A 16322-nucleotide genomic window follows, 5' to 3' on the forward strand; every position below is an offset into this window, starting at 1 on the left:
GAATATGGGCCAAGTCCTGTGAGATTCCAGGTAGGGTGAGGATGCAGGAGGAGGACCCTGAATGCTGGGCATCATTGCCTGTAGTAAAATATGGCACTCAATGCGCGCGCGCACACACACACACACACACACACACACACACACACACATTTTATTGAAATCTTTTGAGCAACAGGAAATAGACTTAATTGAAACACTTTAAAAGTAGCCATTTTGGGCTTCCCTGGTGGCGCAGTGGTTGAGAGTCTGCCTGCCGATGCAGGAGACATGGGTTCGTGCCCCCGTCCGGGAAGATCCCACATGCCGCGGAGCGGCTGGACCCGCGAGCCATGGCCGCTGAGCCTGCGCGTCCGGAGCCTGTGCTCTGCAACGGGACAGGCCACAGCAGTGAGAGGCCCGCGTACCGAAAAAAAGAAAAAGTAGACATTTTGTTGTAAAATCCAGCCTCCTTCCCTCCAACCTAAGGTGCGTCTTGCTAGTTTTAAAGATATTTTAAAAGGAAAACTTGTTGCAGATGGATCCAGGATCACTTCCCATAAAGAGAAAGTGAATAAATGAATACAATGAAAATAAAGTAACCTTGACTTCTGGGGCCTTAAATTTTGTTCATTCATTCTCTCTCAAAATAGTCACAGAGCCAACAGAAGTATGGATGTTGGATGTTGGATTTTTTTTCCAGCTTGGCAATGTCACTGCCTTCCTCCACATGCAAAAGTGAAGGCCTGTAGCAAGGCTGGTCCTGGAGGCAGGGCTCTGGGGGTGAGTCCCTGGAGAAAGCCCCAGAAGCGACCCAGCAGGGATGGGGCTCCCTCTATCCACAGCCTGGCTTGTCCTCCCCTGCCCTCAGACCCTGTGGGTCATCAGGCTCCAGACCACCTGCTAAGCCTCATGACCACACTATCTGCTTACTTCACTGGCCGTATGTTTCTGTCTCTCATGACCAGCCTGCCCAGTCCCTGACCTTCTGTTCTCCCAGGCCTCTGGCTCTCATTTTGGCTTTGTGCTCAAATCTTCTGCTTCTTACCTCACTTTGATCTTTAGAGGGTTTAATTCAGATCTCCTGCCAGTTCAGACTCTCTGCTGCAATGAGACCCTTGACTTTCCCTTCCTTTGGGTCCTCCAGCTCTATTTCCTGTCCTGTCTCCATGCCCCACCCTCACTGTAAGCTGACAGGTCTCACTGCAACAGAAATTTCTGTCTAGAAAGGGATGTCCAGCATCCACTCTAGTTGATGGTCCAAAGTCATGATCCAGTGTTAATTACTTTCAGGTAGCATTTAGTTCAGTAGAATCCAGTGTTGCAAAGTTAGACCATTGCCTAGAATTCTTCATAAAGGAATGAAATGACGTCATAAAGGAACAAATATTTAGATATTAAATAAGTCATAGACTCTCAGAACTTGATGGAATTTAAGGATCATTTTGTCCACCCTCTTCTTTTTTTATTGAAAAGCAAAGAGATCGAGTATCTTGGCCAAGATCACATAGTTTGTAGTAGGGCCTGGCTCTATAAGCCCTGCCCAAGGGGTCCTTCCTGATTCCCACACTTGCCCAGTGTGTATATGGTGAAAACCATTTGCTTGGAGCAGTGTTCCCCGAATCACAGGGTGCCCACCACTGGGAGTACCTGAGATGATTTTGGGTGGCTCATGAGATGATTTTAGGTGATACATGGACATAGCACTAAACCACGTTGACTCTAACAGAAATTTATTACCTTTTCAACACTCTTTCAATCCTAACTTTTTGTGGGAGAAATTCTCTGGTAGCTCTACAATATCTCTAACACCTCCCTATCAGTCGTTAATCTCCCTTTTATCAAAATAGAGCAGACCTTAGGCCCAGAACCTTCAGCAGGCAACAGAATTCAACATCCCTTTGTTTCCATTATGTTTATTTTTATGATGACCTCCTCTTTATGGCAAGTGATCCTGGATTCCCATCTGTGATAGTGATACAAATTCTTCTCTTTAAAACAGTCTTTAAACAGCAAGAGTGAGGCAATAAAAATACAAAGTACATATCACAGGTGATATGATAAGCAGATGTGGCAAAAACTGGGATGATGGTGTGTGAGTGAAATTTAGGAAGTCCTGGTTTAAGAGTTCAAGTGTATCGCTTCCTAATGAAAACCTCAGTTGCTGAAAAGAACAGCGTGCCTCTCGCCAGAGTGGGCTCTGGGTTTTATTGCTAAAGTTGTATCTCTGGCCTGACCGTCAGAGAGAAATGCACACAGAATAAAGCTTGCCGTGCAAATGAGCATCCAGAGGTCATAAACTGCAGAAGATTGTAGTGTTTAAGTTTGGAATGCTGGCTGATGCCAAATGTCACTTTCTTTTCCCATAGTATGAATTCAGCGTGATCTTTGATACAAGCCACCTGTCTGGGGAAGAGGAAGTTCTTAGCTTCATCGTTACTGCTCAGAGGTAAGGGGGATTTAAATTTTTTCCAAAGATGAAAGATTTATGGGACCAAGAAAGGTCATGCCCTGGTCATGCTTTGATGATGATGCCCAAAACGCCGAGGAGGAAGGAACCGCTCAGTGATAAAGCCCCAAACTGCTGCATAGAATCGGGTCTCTCAAGGATGGTGCTTGTCTAGTTCCGCTTGTGCAGACACCAGCTCAGAGAGAGCTGGGAAGGACTAGGGGTTCATCCAGTCAGAGGTAAATGATTTTACAGCTGAGGAGAGACAGGCCTGGAGAGGTCAGGATTCCAGCCCAAGCTTATGTGGTTGGTTAGTTCACAAGTGTCCTCTGTGGTCAGTGGCTTCTCATGGATGTACCCCAGCGTCCCTTGATGCGAGGACATGACACCTGCAGCCTGAGGGCCCGGCCAAGCCTGTTGGTGGAGGCCCCCAAGAGATGGTCCTCAAGAGAGGGCTTGTCCTAGGAGCTGAGTGGACAGATAGGGAAGGGGACAGTGCAGTAGTGATGTCTTCCCTCAGGACTGTGCTCCTGCCTCTCTCTCTCCAGTAGAGCCAAGGGTGCTTGAGAGAGACTCTGGGGTCATGAGCTGCCTCCACAAGCCAGAATCCACAGGTGCATTGAAGTACCATCTGGGTAGCCCTTGGCCGATAGCTGGGCTGGAAGGAGAGGTACTTAGGTGGGTGAATAGGGAGATACAAGCTTTGACTGTATAGGTTGGATACCCAAGGCAACCTTTTTATTTGAATTTTTATTTGGAAATGATTTTAAACTTAACAGAAATGTTGCAAAGAATAGTGCAAGGAACTCCTGTATACCCTTTACCCAGATTCACTCAGTCTTGACGCTCTGCCTCATTTATTTTATCATTCTCTTTCTGTGTATGATTTTTTCCACTTAACCATCTGAAAGTAAGTTGCAGACATCATGCCTCTTTACCCATAAGTATCTTCATGTGTTTCCTAAGAATGAGGCCATTCTCTAAAATACCCCCAGTATAGTTATAAAATTCAGGAAGATTAACGCTGATACAATGCTATTATCTAATCTCTAGTCCATGTTCCAGTTGTCCCAAAAATGACTTTGTAGCCACTTTTTTACTGGTCCAGAGTCTGATCAAGGATCAGGCATTCAGTTATCATGTCTTATCTCTAGTTGCCTTAATCTCCAAAACAAACTTTCATGCCAAGGGATCTGAGTCTATCCCAGAGGTGGTCTGGAGATCTGAACCAAACACTGGGAAGCCCAAGGTCAGGCAAGGTCCACAGAAAAAAGGTGAGATAACAAAATCAGGAACCTCATGGCTAATGGAGGCCGGGAAAATGGAAGGCCAGACACTAGATGAGCAGACCATGAAACCAGGGGCTGCAGGTCAACCAGAGAAAGGCGATTGTGCAACCACAGGTTAGCATGTGGCCAAGACTGGAGACCCACTGAATCCGGGGTGCAGAGCGAGGCAAGGGGCTGAGCCTTGTAAAACTAAGGCCCCCACCCACATGGTCACCTCTGAAATGAGGGTGCTCAACCCAAGACTTCCTCCAAGGAGGACTGCACCCTCGGGCACTGAGAAGGAGCTCCTGGTCCCACATTCTGAAAGAGGAGGTCATCTCCCGGACTTTTCAGATGAGCCCCATCGTTCAAGATAACAGGTGCCGGCTCAGCCATCTATCTGACCCCCAGGTAGAGCAAGTGGTCCGGCTCTGGATCGCTCCTCTCAACCCCATTCATGTCCATCAAATGTAAAGCACTGAGCAGAAGCTGAGAGGGAGCCGGGATGAATGAATGAGAGAGTCTTCCATCTCAAACCTCATCAAGACAGGGTCAGTCTAGAGACAGAGGCAGACATGGCTCAGTGCAGGAAGTAGGGCAGAACAGCCCAGGGCAGGCACTGTCCCTCACTCATTCTACAAACCTTTGAGCACTTACTACAACCAGCCACTGTGTGAGACAAGGGCAGATACAGCAGGGACCAAAGTTGGTAAAAGCCCTTCTCTTGGGCTCCTATAGTTGCTTCAAGCCTCAAAGCAAATGCACAAATCCATAATCAAAGTGTCTCCTGTCCCATGAAATAATCAAAACTTGATTTCAAGTTAAGGCTTCCTCCCTTCTGCCAGGGCAAGGCTGCAGGAGGGAAGCCTTTCTCCGGGAATAGTCTAGCTTTCCTGCAGTGGTGCTTCTACTGGCCCTTTCCCCCTTTTCCTGAGAGCCCCCCAGGCTCACAGCAGGGGTTGTGAGAGGTAAAAGGCAAACAGGAAAGGTCTTTCTTACCAGGCACTGCTGCAGACACTCACTCAGTCTGGGTATGCAGAGCTGGCTCCTCCCCTTTGGGGACCCCCTCCGCCCTCCCACTACTGGGGAGGCTCACCTGTGCTTCCTCCCTTACCACATCTTCCAACCTCAGCCTCTAGGCGGCCAAAGATGCCTTCAGTTCCTGCTGCCCAGACTGTGCCCCGGGACAGGACCAAAGGTGACCCTACCCTGGCTCTTGCTTGTAGATCCCACTCAGGAATCTTTGCCCTGACAGTCTCTGGAAAGGTAGGTGATCCTTGTGGAGTCAGGAGGGGAAAGCCAGCAGCCCCCTCCCCTTACATTTCCTGGGCCTGCATCTGACTGTCCTGATCAAGGTCCCCTGAAGCTTAACTTAAAAGGCAGTCACCCTCCCCTGACCACAAACCATTTTCTCCAAAATCTGTCTCCAACAATCCTCCTTTCCCGACTCTGTTACATCCTTGACATTATAGTTTGGGTTGTTGCCACCAGACATAGTAAATCCTGGTTTAGTGCTTTCCTCTGAATTTTGGCATCTATTATGCCTCAGCCAAAACTTGCATTTTAACACCCTGTCGTACTCACCCCAGCCTGAGTGATTCTTGAATTTTCACAAAAACACCAGTTAGTCAAAGGTTAGACTAAGATTCTTCCCAAGTGCTGAATCTTTCAACATCACCCTTGGTCCATTCTTGCCTCTTACTAATTAATGGCTTTGCCCCCAAAGCCTGAAGTCACTGGGCATTTGGGAGGTTCAGGTCAGGCCCCAACAAATACAACCCAACAGTAGACAGCAGCAGGACTGGTGGGGCAAACACTCAACGAGGCTTTGTTTTATTTTTTCACTGGAGTCCTTCCTCAGTCTCAATGTTATTTAAAACTCACAGAATTAAGATTAATTTTCCTTTGGGAACCACTGTGAAACTGGAAGTATATACATTTTCAGAGCCCTTCAATCCACCACCACTGTAGCATATTTTTGCATTTAATGCTGCTTTCTCTATTTTTTTTTTTTTAGCATTTTCCTTAATATCTTAGAGCATGTTCTTTCTCCTAAAAATGAGAGCACAGCACGTCACAGTGGTTGTTTGACCCTCTTTACCTTGTGTTGTCATATCCAGCCTCCACTCCAAAGGTGATGACTTTCTGGCCTTTAGTTCAGCACTAGTGGGACTTAACAAACACTAATTATATCCTACATATTGCAATAGGACATGCAAACCAGATGGAAATAAGAACCACAGTGAATGTTAAAATACAGCCCAGCAATCCCCCAACTCCTGCACAACTTTCCAGTGCAGCATGGCTCCCGCTGTCTATCAGGGTAGCACTGCCACAGGAATAATAGCATTTCAACACAGATGACAATTGTCTGAGCTTGCCAGCTTTGAAATCATGCAAGACGTGATTATTTTTTATTCACACTATTTTCAATATCACATCATTCACGTTTACATAAAGCATGGCTGTGATCTAATAGAAACGCAAAGCATAGAGAAGGTAGACTTTGTTCCCACTGCCAGAATCCAGAAGGGCTTCACTGGGGAGGTGGCATTTACACACAGGAGTCTGGTTTTGGGCTGAAGAAGCCTAGGCACAGTGGTGAGGATGTGCATGGCACAGCCTACTCTGTCACACCCATGTGACTGGTGGGCATTGAAGTGCATTGGGGATTCCTGACCATCTCAGAGGAAGGGTGGGGGACATACAAGGGCAGTAGAAGGAAGATGAGGCTGAAAGAGGAGATTGGGCTGGTCCACGGAGGGCCTTGAAAGCCTCAACTGCATTCCCCAGGCAGTGGGGAGCCACTGAAAGTTTTTGAAGAGGGGAGTGATACAATGCAATGGCTTGCCCACAGAGCACAAGACTGTTGGATTTAATAAAGGGGGGCAGATGCTTATTCCAACCTGAAAATTCTCATTCTCCTGCTGTTTCTAGAAACCACAGAAAACTCGCCATTGTTGGGCAGATCTATCAGTGTGCTGTCTGGGTCTCTCAACACCTGGAGCAGCTGATATTCATGGGAAGGAACATTTGGGCAGGAAATATGACATGGAAGAGACTTTCCCTTGTCAAAAAGAGGAAACTCCACCTACTTCCCAATCCCATTTAGGGCTAATCAGAGGTGTCAAAGAAGGGGAGCAAACAACACAGAAACTTTATCTACTAGAATCTCATGTCCATAGACCAGTGGTGTTCTGATCTTAGGTGCCCATTGGAATCACCTGGGAGCCTTAAAAACTACCGATGCCTGGTCCACCCTACAGGGATCCTGATCTAATTTGTCTGGGGTGAGATCTGGGCATTGGGATTTTTTTAAAGGTTCATCAAATGATTACTCTGTATAGTCCCTTACTCTATACTAGGCACATTTTCACTCAACACACATCTGTTAAGCACCTACTATTTGCCAGATGCAGTGCTGGGCATATAAGAAAATGCTAATAACTTAATTAAAGAACATCCCTTTATGTACATTAATATTTCTATATAGCATTAGGGAACACCTAGTACTGGTCGCTTAAATAATTAAATATCAGAATCTTCTAATTTCTTGAATCACAGATGTTTAGGAAGCTGTGTTATCTATTAAACTTGCAGCAGAATATTTCAGGCACCCATTTCTCTGCAGACTTTGGTGAAAATCTGGTCTTACTGTCCCAGAGGGCACCCACAGCACTTGATTCCGTACTGTGACGGAAAGATCCTTAAAGCTCCTTATCTTGAAAGCCACAGTTAAAATACCAATCGTCCTTTTCTTCCCGTCACCACCCTTTGAAGATCTCTTGCCTACTTGTGGATTTAGGAGGACAGAAAGTTGAGACTAAACAGTTTCTCAAGAGCTCCTGTCTCAGCAGCCTGGCTCTGCAGACCATGGGAATTATCCCAAGTCACGAGCTTGCAGAATAACTGGGGGCCTTTTGATGTTCAGCCTCTTTATCTCAACTTTGCAACTTCACTCAGTCTGGAGCAGTCACCCGATGACAGATGAGACTGTTGGGCCAGAGCTGCCAGCGGCCACAGGTGGCTGGACAAATGGCAGGGCACGGGGTGGCGCTTCCATCAGGAACCAATTACTCAGACCTGGCAAGATGCTGGGTGAGGGGAGGGAGCAGGCCCGGGCGTTGCCATCCTCCCATCCATTCAGGAGTCACCTCTGGTTTGCCCTGAGCAGTGATTGTACAGCTTTTATTGTCCCCTCTGGGAAAGGAAGGGCAAGGAAGTGAGGCCAGGTGGGCACCTGATCCTGCAGCTTCTGTAAACTGTGATGGATTCACCCCATATGCGGAAGACAGATGAGGAGTCAGGGGTCAGAGTCACAGAGCACCATTGTTTCAGAACAATAGGAGAGAGGAGGAGAGGGGATGTGAGCTGTTGAAGTATGGTTGCATTCAGCACTCGCTGGTGAGGAGAGGAAGGCAGTGGGGGCAGAGGGAGGGCAGGGAGCCGGCAGGAACTCTGCACAGGTTCAGGGAATGATGGGTGGGGAGTGGTGCAGATGAGCTGTGTCCAAACCTCAGCAGATCTTGTGGACTCTTATGTTCCACCCCTGGAGGGTGAACTTAGCTTTCAACTGGGACCCTTTGTTCACTCTGTGTGGTAGAACCAGGTGCTGGGTTCAGCACCATATACCCAGTAGCCGTGCTTTTTCCCAAGGTGGTTGCTTCCCTACAATAATGATCACAATTCATGTTTGAAATTTCATAAAGTAGTGAAGGGAAACTAGGTCTTCTTTCTCCTCCTTTTCCTCCTCTTCCTCCCTTCCTCTCCTCTTCCTTCTCCCCTCCCTCACTCCCCCAAATCTGGTGTCAGGAGAAGCCATCACAGTGGAAAAGCACGGGTTTTGGAGACTGTCCTGGTTGCTGTGGGTGCTTGGGGCAAGTTACCTAATCTGTCTGAGCTGATTATTACCTGTCAGTGGTGGGTGAGCCCCTCCCTCCGGGGTTACTCTGAGGACCCAGCTCAGTCATGCTGAGGAGTGTGCCTGGCACATGGTAGCCCTCAACAGCATCAGCCCTCTTGTGTTCACCTTTCCAGAATGACCCTGCAAGACTCCCCATTCTGTGCTTCCTCACCCCAAGGGGAAGGCCCGTATGTGAACCTGCTGGAGCCAGAATTCCATAACAGGAACTCCCATGATATTTATCAGGACGGGGTTAGCCAGGACCTCTCTCCTGGGCTTGGTTGTCAGTGGATGATGGGTGATGCCTGTAGATGGGAAATAGCTGCTAAAGTCCAGCAGACCCCTTCCCAGCTGCAGTGCCCTAACCTTGCTGGTCCATTATTCATGGAGCAAGCCTTGCAGAAGCAGCACACACTGTTGGTGCCCACCCATAACCTCTCAGCACTCATCTCCACCACACACGCACTGGACAGCTCCCAGCACCTGCCTCTCTGCCTGAGGCTTTTTCTGGCCACACCCCCCCCTCACCTGTGCACATAGGGCAGGTGCCAGGGATTTAATGCCCCCTCCCCGCCCCCCAGCAGGCCTCAGGAGTCAGTGGATCAGCTCCCATGGCCTCAGTTAGGGAGACTGGGGTTGGTGCTCAACGCTGCCTCCCAGAGTTCCCTGGCCAGACCGAGCCCAGCTGCCCACAGCCCTGACCTGCTGGATCACGTGCCCTGATTGCCTGCCTTCCTTCCTGTCTCCCTTCTCCACTCCCCACTCATGTCTTTGTGGGGGGAATACAACTGAGACCATAGGGCACTGGGATGCCATACAGGGACCAAAAACAGAGCTGAGGGTAAAAAGGGGCAGAACGGAGACCTGTTGCAGGGAGGGGAGACACCCACTGTGGGCGGGCTGTGCTGACCAGTGTCCCCTCCTCTCTCCCTGCACAGCGGCAACATGGAGCGCTCAGAGTCCCTGCACGACAACACCCTCATGCTGACAGTGCCGCTGATGCACGAGGTGGACACATCCATCACTGGGTGAGTAGCCGGGACACATCTGCCTGGAGCGGAACACTGTACTTCTCTTATGTTTGCTTGTGTAGCCAGGAGCCAGCAGCCCTGCCACTTCCGCTCCTGCCCAGCTTTGAAATGCAGGATGAAGCTTTAGCTGCAGTGACTCATGTCCTCCTCCCTGATTTTCTCCTCTTTCCCAGCTACCCACCCACCTGGTAGGTAACACAAGAAGTGTGATGACAAATATAAGCCCCATAATTTCTTTGAATATTCTGTACATCTTTCCATGCATCTCTTCCCAGTGCCCACCCCTCCAGAGTGTCATAGGATAGGAGGCAGCTTGATTCCTGGGATTAAAACCTTAGCCAAAGGCTCCTGGGCCAGAGGTTACGACCAGATGCATCCCAGTGCCCTGGCTGGCTCCCAGGAAGCCTGGGCTGCTTTCTGATTAGCCTTGAGTCACCGCTGACTTTGCGTGTTTCTGACCCTTCTGCAGAGCCAGCAGGCAGGGCCGATCACAGCAGGCCCACCATCTGCCTGGCTGAAGTCCTTGGCCACTCAATGCTGCTGGCATTGTTGGAAAGCAGGGCTGCAGGCAGGCACCCAAAACAACCCGGGGTGGTTTTCAGCCAAAACCCAGGCCTGGAAAAATGAGAAGTCAGTTCCTGTTTCCGGCTTCAGAAACAGAGCACATACTTCTTTGATAGTGGAAAAAGGATTTGCACAATTAGTTTAGATCAAATGAGGACCTGTTGAACCCTTGCCCCACAGGCAAGCTGAACTTTCTGGAGGTTCAAAGTTTCTCATTTTTCAGTTTTCAAGTGCTTCTGGGTCCCGGCCTTGGCTGGAAGTAAAAAAGTTAATGCGTTGCAGAAGGAACCATCCCTGCAAAGCTCCCCCACTCTGCTGGGTGTCAGGAATGAGTCTCCGGTGGGCGTTCCTGCCTCTTGGCGTTTTTCATCACGTTCTTTAGACATGAGGCATTGGTGGAATATATTTGCAAATTAACACAGATTTGCCTCTGTTCATGGCTCTATTTTTAACCCTGTAGTTTATTTACTTGTCTCCTCAGAGGCACAGTGAGAATATCGCCAGGACCAAGCCCCGTCCTTGGGGGATGAAAGAGAAAACACAGGCTCACTTGATCCCGTTGTCCAGCCCTCAGAGACCTCGTTGTGAGGTGTTAACAGCACCCCCCCACCCCCACCAGCCCCCCTCCCCCTGCGGACGAAGCCATCAGTTAAACAAACGAGTGAACCGCTGATACTTCCAGGAACATAAGACGGGGCTCATTTAAATGAACCAGCTCTTGCCATTGGGTGGTACTGGGAACTCACTGCAGTTCCAAACTCTAATATACGTTAAGTTGAAAATAGGTGAATTGCTATCCATTCACACTTGGTACCAAAAATCTTACATTATTGTGTTTAGGCAAGTGAGCAGCTTCTAGAATCTCCTCTAGAATCCATTGTTTGTCTGAGAATTTAAGTAAGTCTGGCTTTGTCTAATCTTGGGGTTTGTTTTTGCGGGCAACGTTGAAAGCATCACTACAGAATGAACCGGAATTCTTAATCACATCTTATGTAGCCACTGTTTGAAATCTGAAGAAAAAAGGCTATCACTGAGAGGACTCAACTTTTAATACCTAATTCCTAGTAATTTTGGTAGTCGGAAAATCTTTATTTTTTTTAAATGAATTTGTCACAGAGTGGGGCTTAGGATGCCAAATATATAATTCATTTAAATTGTCATACTCTTTTTCAATCCACAAAATGTTTTTCAAATGACAAAACAGAACATGCGTAATTTTATAATCCAGTTTAAAAAAAAAAACAGAAATCAAAGCTACCATCGTCTTCCTCCTCATTTTAAAAATGTAATCCTGGTACATGTTTGTATACGTAGCTTATTGATTTCACCTAAGATGACAAGACATTACTGGAAATGTCTGTTTACAAAGCGTAGGTCTGGCTGTGTCCATTTACAGGAGAGGGAAGGAGCGGTTCCAGAAGGGAAGCGTTTGGTGGAGGACACTGTGGGGAGCCAGGTTCTAGATTAAATAGGGACAGATGTTTGGGTTCTCAGGGTAACAGTGACCCTGGGTTGGGATGACAGATTTCATGCTTTCCTCTTTCAGAATCATGTCTCCAACCTCCTTTGTGTACGGCGAGTCTGTGGACGCATCCAGCTTCATTCAGCTGGAAGACCTGGAGTGTCATTTCCAGCCTCTCAACGTCACCCTTCAGGTATCCACCCCTGGAGACCTTCTCTGTCACTGGGGACCAATGGAAGGGCCCAAGGGATGTGCCTTCTATGAAAGGCAACGAAAGGGCCAGGCTCCTTCCAAGAGAAATTCTTCCCAGCCTGGTTGGCTGGAGCAGTGTGTGTGTGTGTGTGTGTGTGTGTGTCTGTGTGTGTGTGTGTGTGTGTGTGTGTGTGTGTGTTTCCCATAATTACACACAGAATTAATCCCTTTGCTGTGTGGTACTCTACTGTGTAGACCCCTCTGCTCTTCAGTATTTGGAGAGAGAGCTGCATGAATGCTCCGAATGCTGAGGCCAGGCCAGCATCCCTGCCCAAATGGCCCTAAAGGACCCCTTTCAGTTCTCCATCATTCTTCACATTGTGGACAGGGTAGCCTCAAGGATTTGCCATGTCCCCTTAATCCTGGACTTCTCCACACTGACTCAGCCAGGAGCCCACTCCTCCCACAGAGGGACAGCCTTTCAGAAGTGGGGTTTTACAAGAGCAAAGCAGTGTGAGCGATGGGAACTCCCCCAGGGGAAACACGCTGCTTTCCCAAAGAACAGGGCTGGCTCTTCCATCACATAAGCACTGTGTCCAGCAGGTCCACTCGGTGTGGACTGTGGACACCGTGAAGGACAGCATCCCTCTGGAAGCCAGGGGTGGGCACACTTTTTTTGCAAAGGGCCAGAAGATAAGTATTTAGGCTTCGTGAGCCAGCAACTATGCAACTCTGCTTCTGTAGCATGGAAGCAACCATAGGCCATGCACAAACAAAACTGTAGCTGTGGGCACTGACATTTGAATTTCATATCATTTTCACATATCATGACATGTTCATCTTCTTTTGATTTTTTTTCCCAACGATTTAAAAATATAAAACCATATTAGCTAGCAGGCTGTACAGAAGCAGGTGGAGGGCCAGATCTGGTGTACAGGCCATCATTTGCTGAGCCCTGCTCTAAGTACAGACCCTTCAGGCCAGTGCTGTTCAACAGGAGGGTCTTTGAACACAAAGTTAGAGGGACAGAGCATCATCCAGGCATTATCCTCGATTGACAAATGTGGGAAATGTAGGCCCAGGGGGTAGAGGACATGCTGCAGGGCACAGAGCTGGGAGCAGCCGGGCTGGGGCCAGGACTGGACGGGCATTGCCTGGACACCCCTGTGTAGCTCAGCACCTGCCAGGAACTGGGGATGAAGTGATGAAGACAGTGTACCATAATCCACATCCCACATCTCTCCAGCTCTAGCTCCCGAAGCCCTCCCCTGCCTCCCCTCCACCCTTCCCCACGGAGAAGATGGTTTCCCAGTCTGGCATCTGCTGCTATGGCCAAATAATTAAAATTTTTTTCCCTGTGGCCACTCCTGGGTGGACCAAGGGGATAACAAATAAAGATGGGGTGAGGGTCTAGAGAGGGAGGCAGTGAAATATTTGTGGTCTCTCACAAACAATGGTCTTCCTTTCTCCAAAGCATTCTCCCAGGCAAGAGGCCTCCAAAGCCATGATGGATAGCACACATCCCAGCTCAGAGAGGAGGTGCCTGCCAGCCAGCTAAGCCCCAACCGTCACACTCTATGTTTGATTTACAGGGAAAAAGGGAAAGATGAGGTTAGCCTTTCTTTTGAGACCTTAGAGTGATTGCTGGGAATAGGGCCTCAGTGGTTCTGAATTGCTTCTCAGAATTAGTTTCCTTTTCTCCATTGCTTTTTTGTAATTGGATAGAAAACAGATAAAGGCCAGATGGAGTTATTTCATTTTACTTAAATCATTTTAATTTTAATTACTTACAAATTAAGTAAGTTTAGTTACTTAAACTAAACTTTTGGAGGTGTCTTACAATAAAATATACAGTCAAAAACATTATTGAGAAGGATTCAAATGACACACATCATGTAATGAAAAGGGTATATGCAGAAATTAACACAACACTGTAAAGTAACTATACTTAAGTAAAATAAATTTTTTTTTAAAAGAGGGTATAGATGTTGAAAGGAGAAGGCAAAAAAGAATAACAGTTATACAAAAACTTATTCAGAAGATACACAAAATGTTCTTTTTCCCCTCTTTAAAAAAAGAAAGAAATCTGAGGGCATGTGGTTACATCATGTTTCTCTGAATGCATTTTTGCAGGGAGCTTAAAGTTTCGTATTCAGACAAAGAGCTTTCTTCTTGTATCCTGACGTAGATACAGGCTAGGGAATAGGGGCACCAGAAATGAGTGATTGGCATGACCCTTAGATTCTCCTCGTGATTATCAGTTGCCTGAGGAAGTACATAGCATTCCGTTCAGGATTAAGAAAGTTGGCTGGATCTGAAAGATAGATAGTGTGTGTCGTTGATTGGAAGGAAATCCTCTTGTGTTAGCAAAGCTGACAGTTTCCTGGAGAATTCTCTGACGACTAATTTTCTGGTATAACTGTCATTAGTCTGACCATCCTGCAGGAAAGCCACTGACCAGGTTGATGGTGATAGTGACCCCCAGAAAAAGGTAGAGATAGTGGGGGAGAATGGGGTCAGGGATATGGGTAAAATTCTGTTTCCTTATTCTGGCAACATCCTTCCTGAAGAAAAGCACAAGTCTTTCCATATAAAGATATTTTTTCTGTGTCTTTTCAAAGCTAATATTCAACAAGCTGCGTCATTGTTTAAAGACTCCACTGCAAATGCTGATGGGAGAAAGGCAGAGATATTAGTCTTGGACCTGGTTTCAAAGTTTCATCAGAGTTTTCTTAACAGAGATGTAATAATTTGTTGACCATTGATAGTTGGCTGTTTGGGTTTTTTTTGCATCATCAGTCATTTCCCTCACCTGAAAAATGATGAAAAATAATACAGATGTTACACAAGAACATTTGCAGAGAGTCAGACGTTAAGACATTTGTTAAAAATAAATAAGGTAATATAAGCTCTCCCATCCATCTGGTTTTGATGGGTGAAATCATGCAAAACAAAATCATCATCTTCTTTTCTTCCCCCTACTTGTGCTTTAATTGGAATTTCCCAGACAGGTCAATAGGTTTCTCTTCAATTCTGTGCTCTCACGTTTCACTTCAAATTAGCTATTTCCATCATGGTTGGAAATTCCTTCCTTTTCTTGTGCCTTAGGGTTGTTGTTATGGGTGAATTGTGTTCTTTCTGAATTAAGAGTTGCCAACAACTGCTCATCCACTCAACCATTTTTTGTGTCTGTTCTCTGAAGCAGATCTCACTATTGCAAAAAACGAAAACATGCTTTTCTAGGGAAGAGCTTGCTGGAGCTAGATCCTTATACGTTCTGTCAGGTGTGAAGACCCGGTGACTTGTCCAACCCGTCTCCTGGTTCTGCCCTTCTGACCTCAGCTTCAGAGATTCCCTGAATCCCTGAATTCTCTCTTTAGTCCCCAGGCCACCAAGCAGTGTTTCATTTCTTCCTCTCTCCTGCTCCTACCCATCTTTTTTTTTTTTTAAATAATGTCTCATATACATTATTGATACTATGTATAAAATAGACAATTGATGGGAACCTACTGTATAGCACAGGGAACTCTACCTAATGCACTGTGGTAACCTAAATGGGAGGGAAGTCCAAAAGGGAGGGGTCATCTGTATGTGTATGGCTGATTCATTTTGTTGTGCAGCGGAGGCTAAGACAACATTGTAAAGCAACCGTACTCCAATAAAAATTAATTTCAAAAAATAACATCTTTGAGACACATACCTTAGAGTTTACCTGTTTAAAGTGCGCAATGCAATGACTTTTTCCACAATTCTGTTTATACAGAATTGTGCAGCTGTCACCATAATCTAATTTTAGAACATTTTCATCACCCAAAAAGAAACTCCATACCCATTAGCAGTCATTCCCTGTATTAGTCTCCTATTGCTGCTGTAACAAATTACTGTGAACTTTATGCCAAATTTATTATCTTACAGTTCTGGAGGACAGAAGTCTGAAAAGGTTTCATTGGGCTAAAAGCAAGGTGTCAGCAGGGCTGCGTTCCTTTCTGGAGGTTCTAGGGAAGAATCTGTTTTCTTACCTTTTCCAGCTTCTAGAGGCTGCTGCATTCTTTGGCTCATGGCCCCTTTCATCTTCAAAGCCAACAATGGCCAGTTGGATCTCTTTCACAATACATCTCCCTGATTCTGACTCTGTCTCCCACTTCCCTATATAAGGACGCTTGCCATTACATTGCACCCACCTGGATAATCCAAGATCATCTCTCGATTTTAAAGTCAGCTGACTAGCAACCTGAAATCCCCCTTGCCATGTAATATAGTCAGTTTCCACGGATTAGGACATGGACATCTTTGGGAAGCCATTCTTCTGCCTGCCACACTTCTCATTCCCCCTTCCCCCCAGCCCTAGGCAACCACTAATCTGCTTTCTATCTCTACACATCTACCCATCTCTTTTACTCTCCTTCATCTTCCGTTTCTTCCTTCAGTTTCATGTTCAGCCTTTGCTCCATCTCCTTTCCTGTATCGGTCTTTTTGT

At 46.8% G+C, this 16322-nt stretch overlaps 1 protein-coding gene across 2 annotated transcripts in view; it reads left to right on the forward strand.

Moving 5' to 3' along the window:
• Positions 1 to 16322, forward strand: part of ITGA9 (integrin subunit alpha 9) — a 351949-nt gene that overhangs the window by 271926 nt on the left and 63701 nt on the right. For both annotated transcript variants that reach the window (XM_067753774.1, XM_067753773.1), the window contains exons 20-22: positions 2346 to 2425; positions 9535 to 9624; positions 11738 to 11846. In XM_067753774.1, the coding sequence (XP_067609875.1) occupies positions 2346 to 2425; positions 9535 to 9624; positions 11738 to 11846 (279 nt within the window). The remainder of the gene's footprint in view (positions 1 to 2345; positions 2426 to 9534; positions 9625 to 11737; positions 11847 to 16322) is intronic.

The sequence above is a fragment of the Pseudorca crassidens genome, chromosome 10, assembly GCF_039906515.1.
Source record: "Pseudorca crassidens isolate mPseCra1 chromosome 10, mPseCra1.hap1, whole genome shotgun sequence".
NCBI lineage: Eukaryota > Metazoa > Chordata > Mammalia > Artiodactyla > Delphinidae > Pseudorca > Pseudorca crassidens.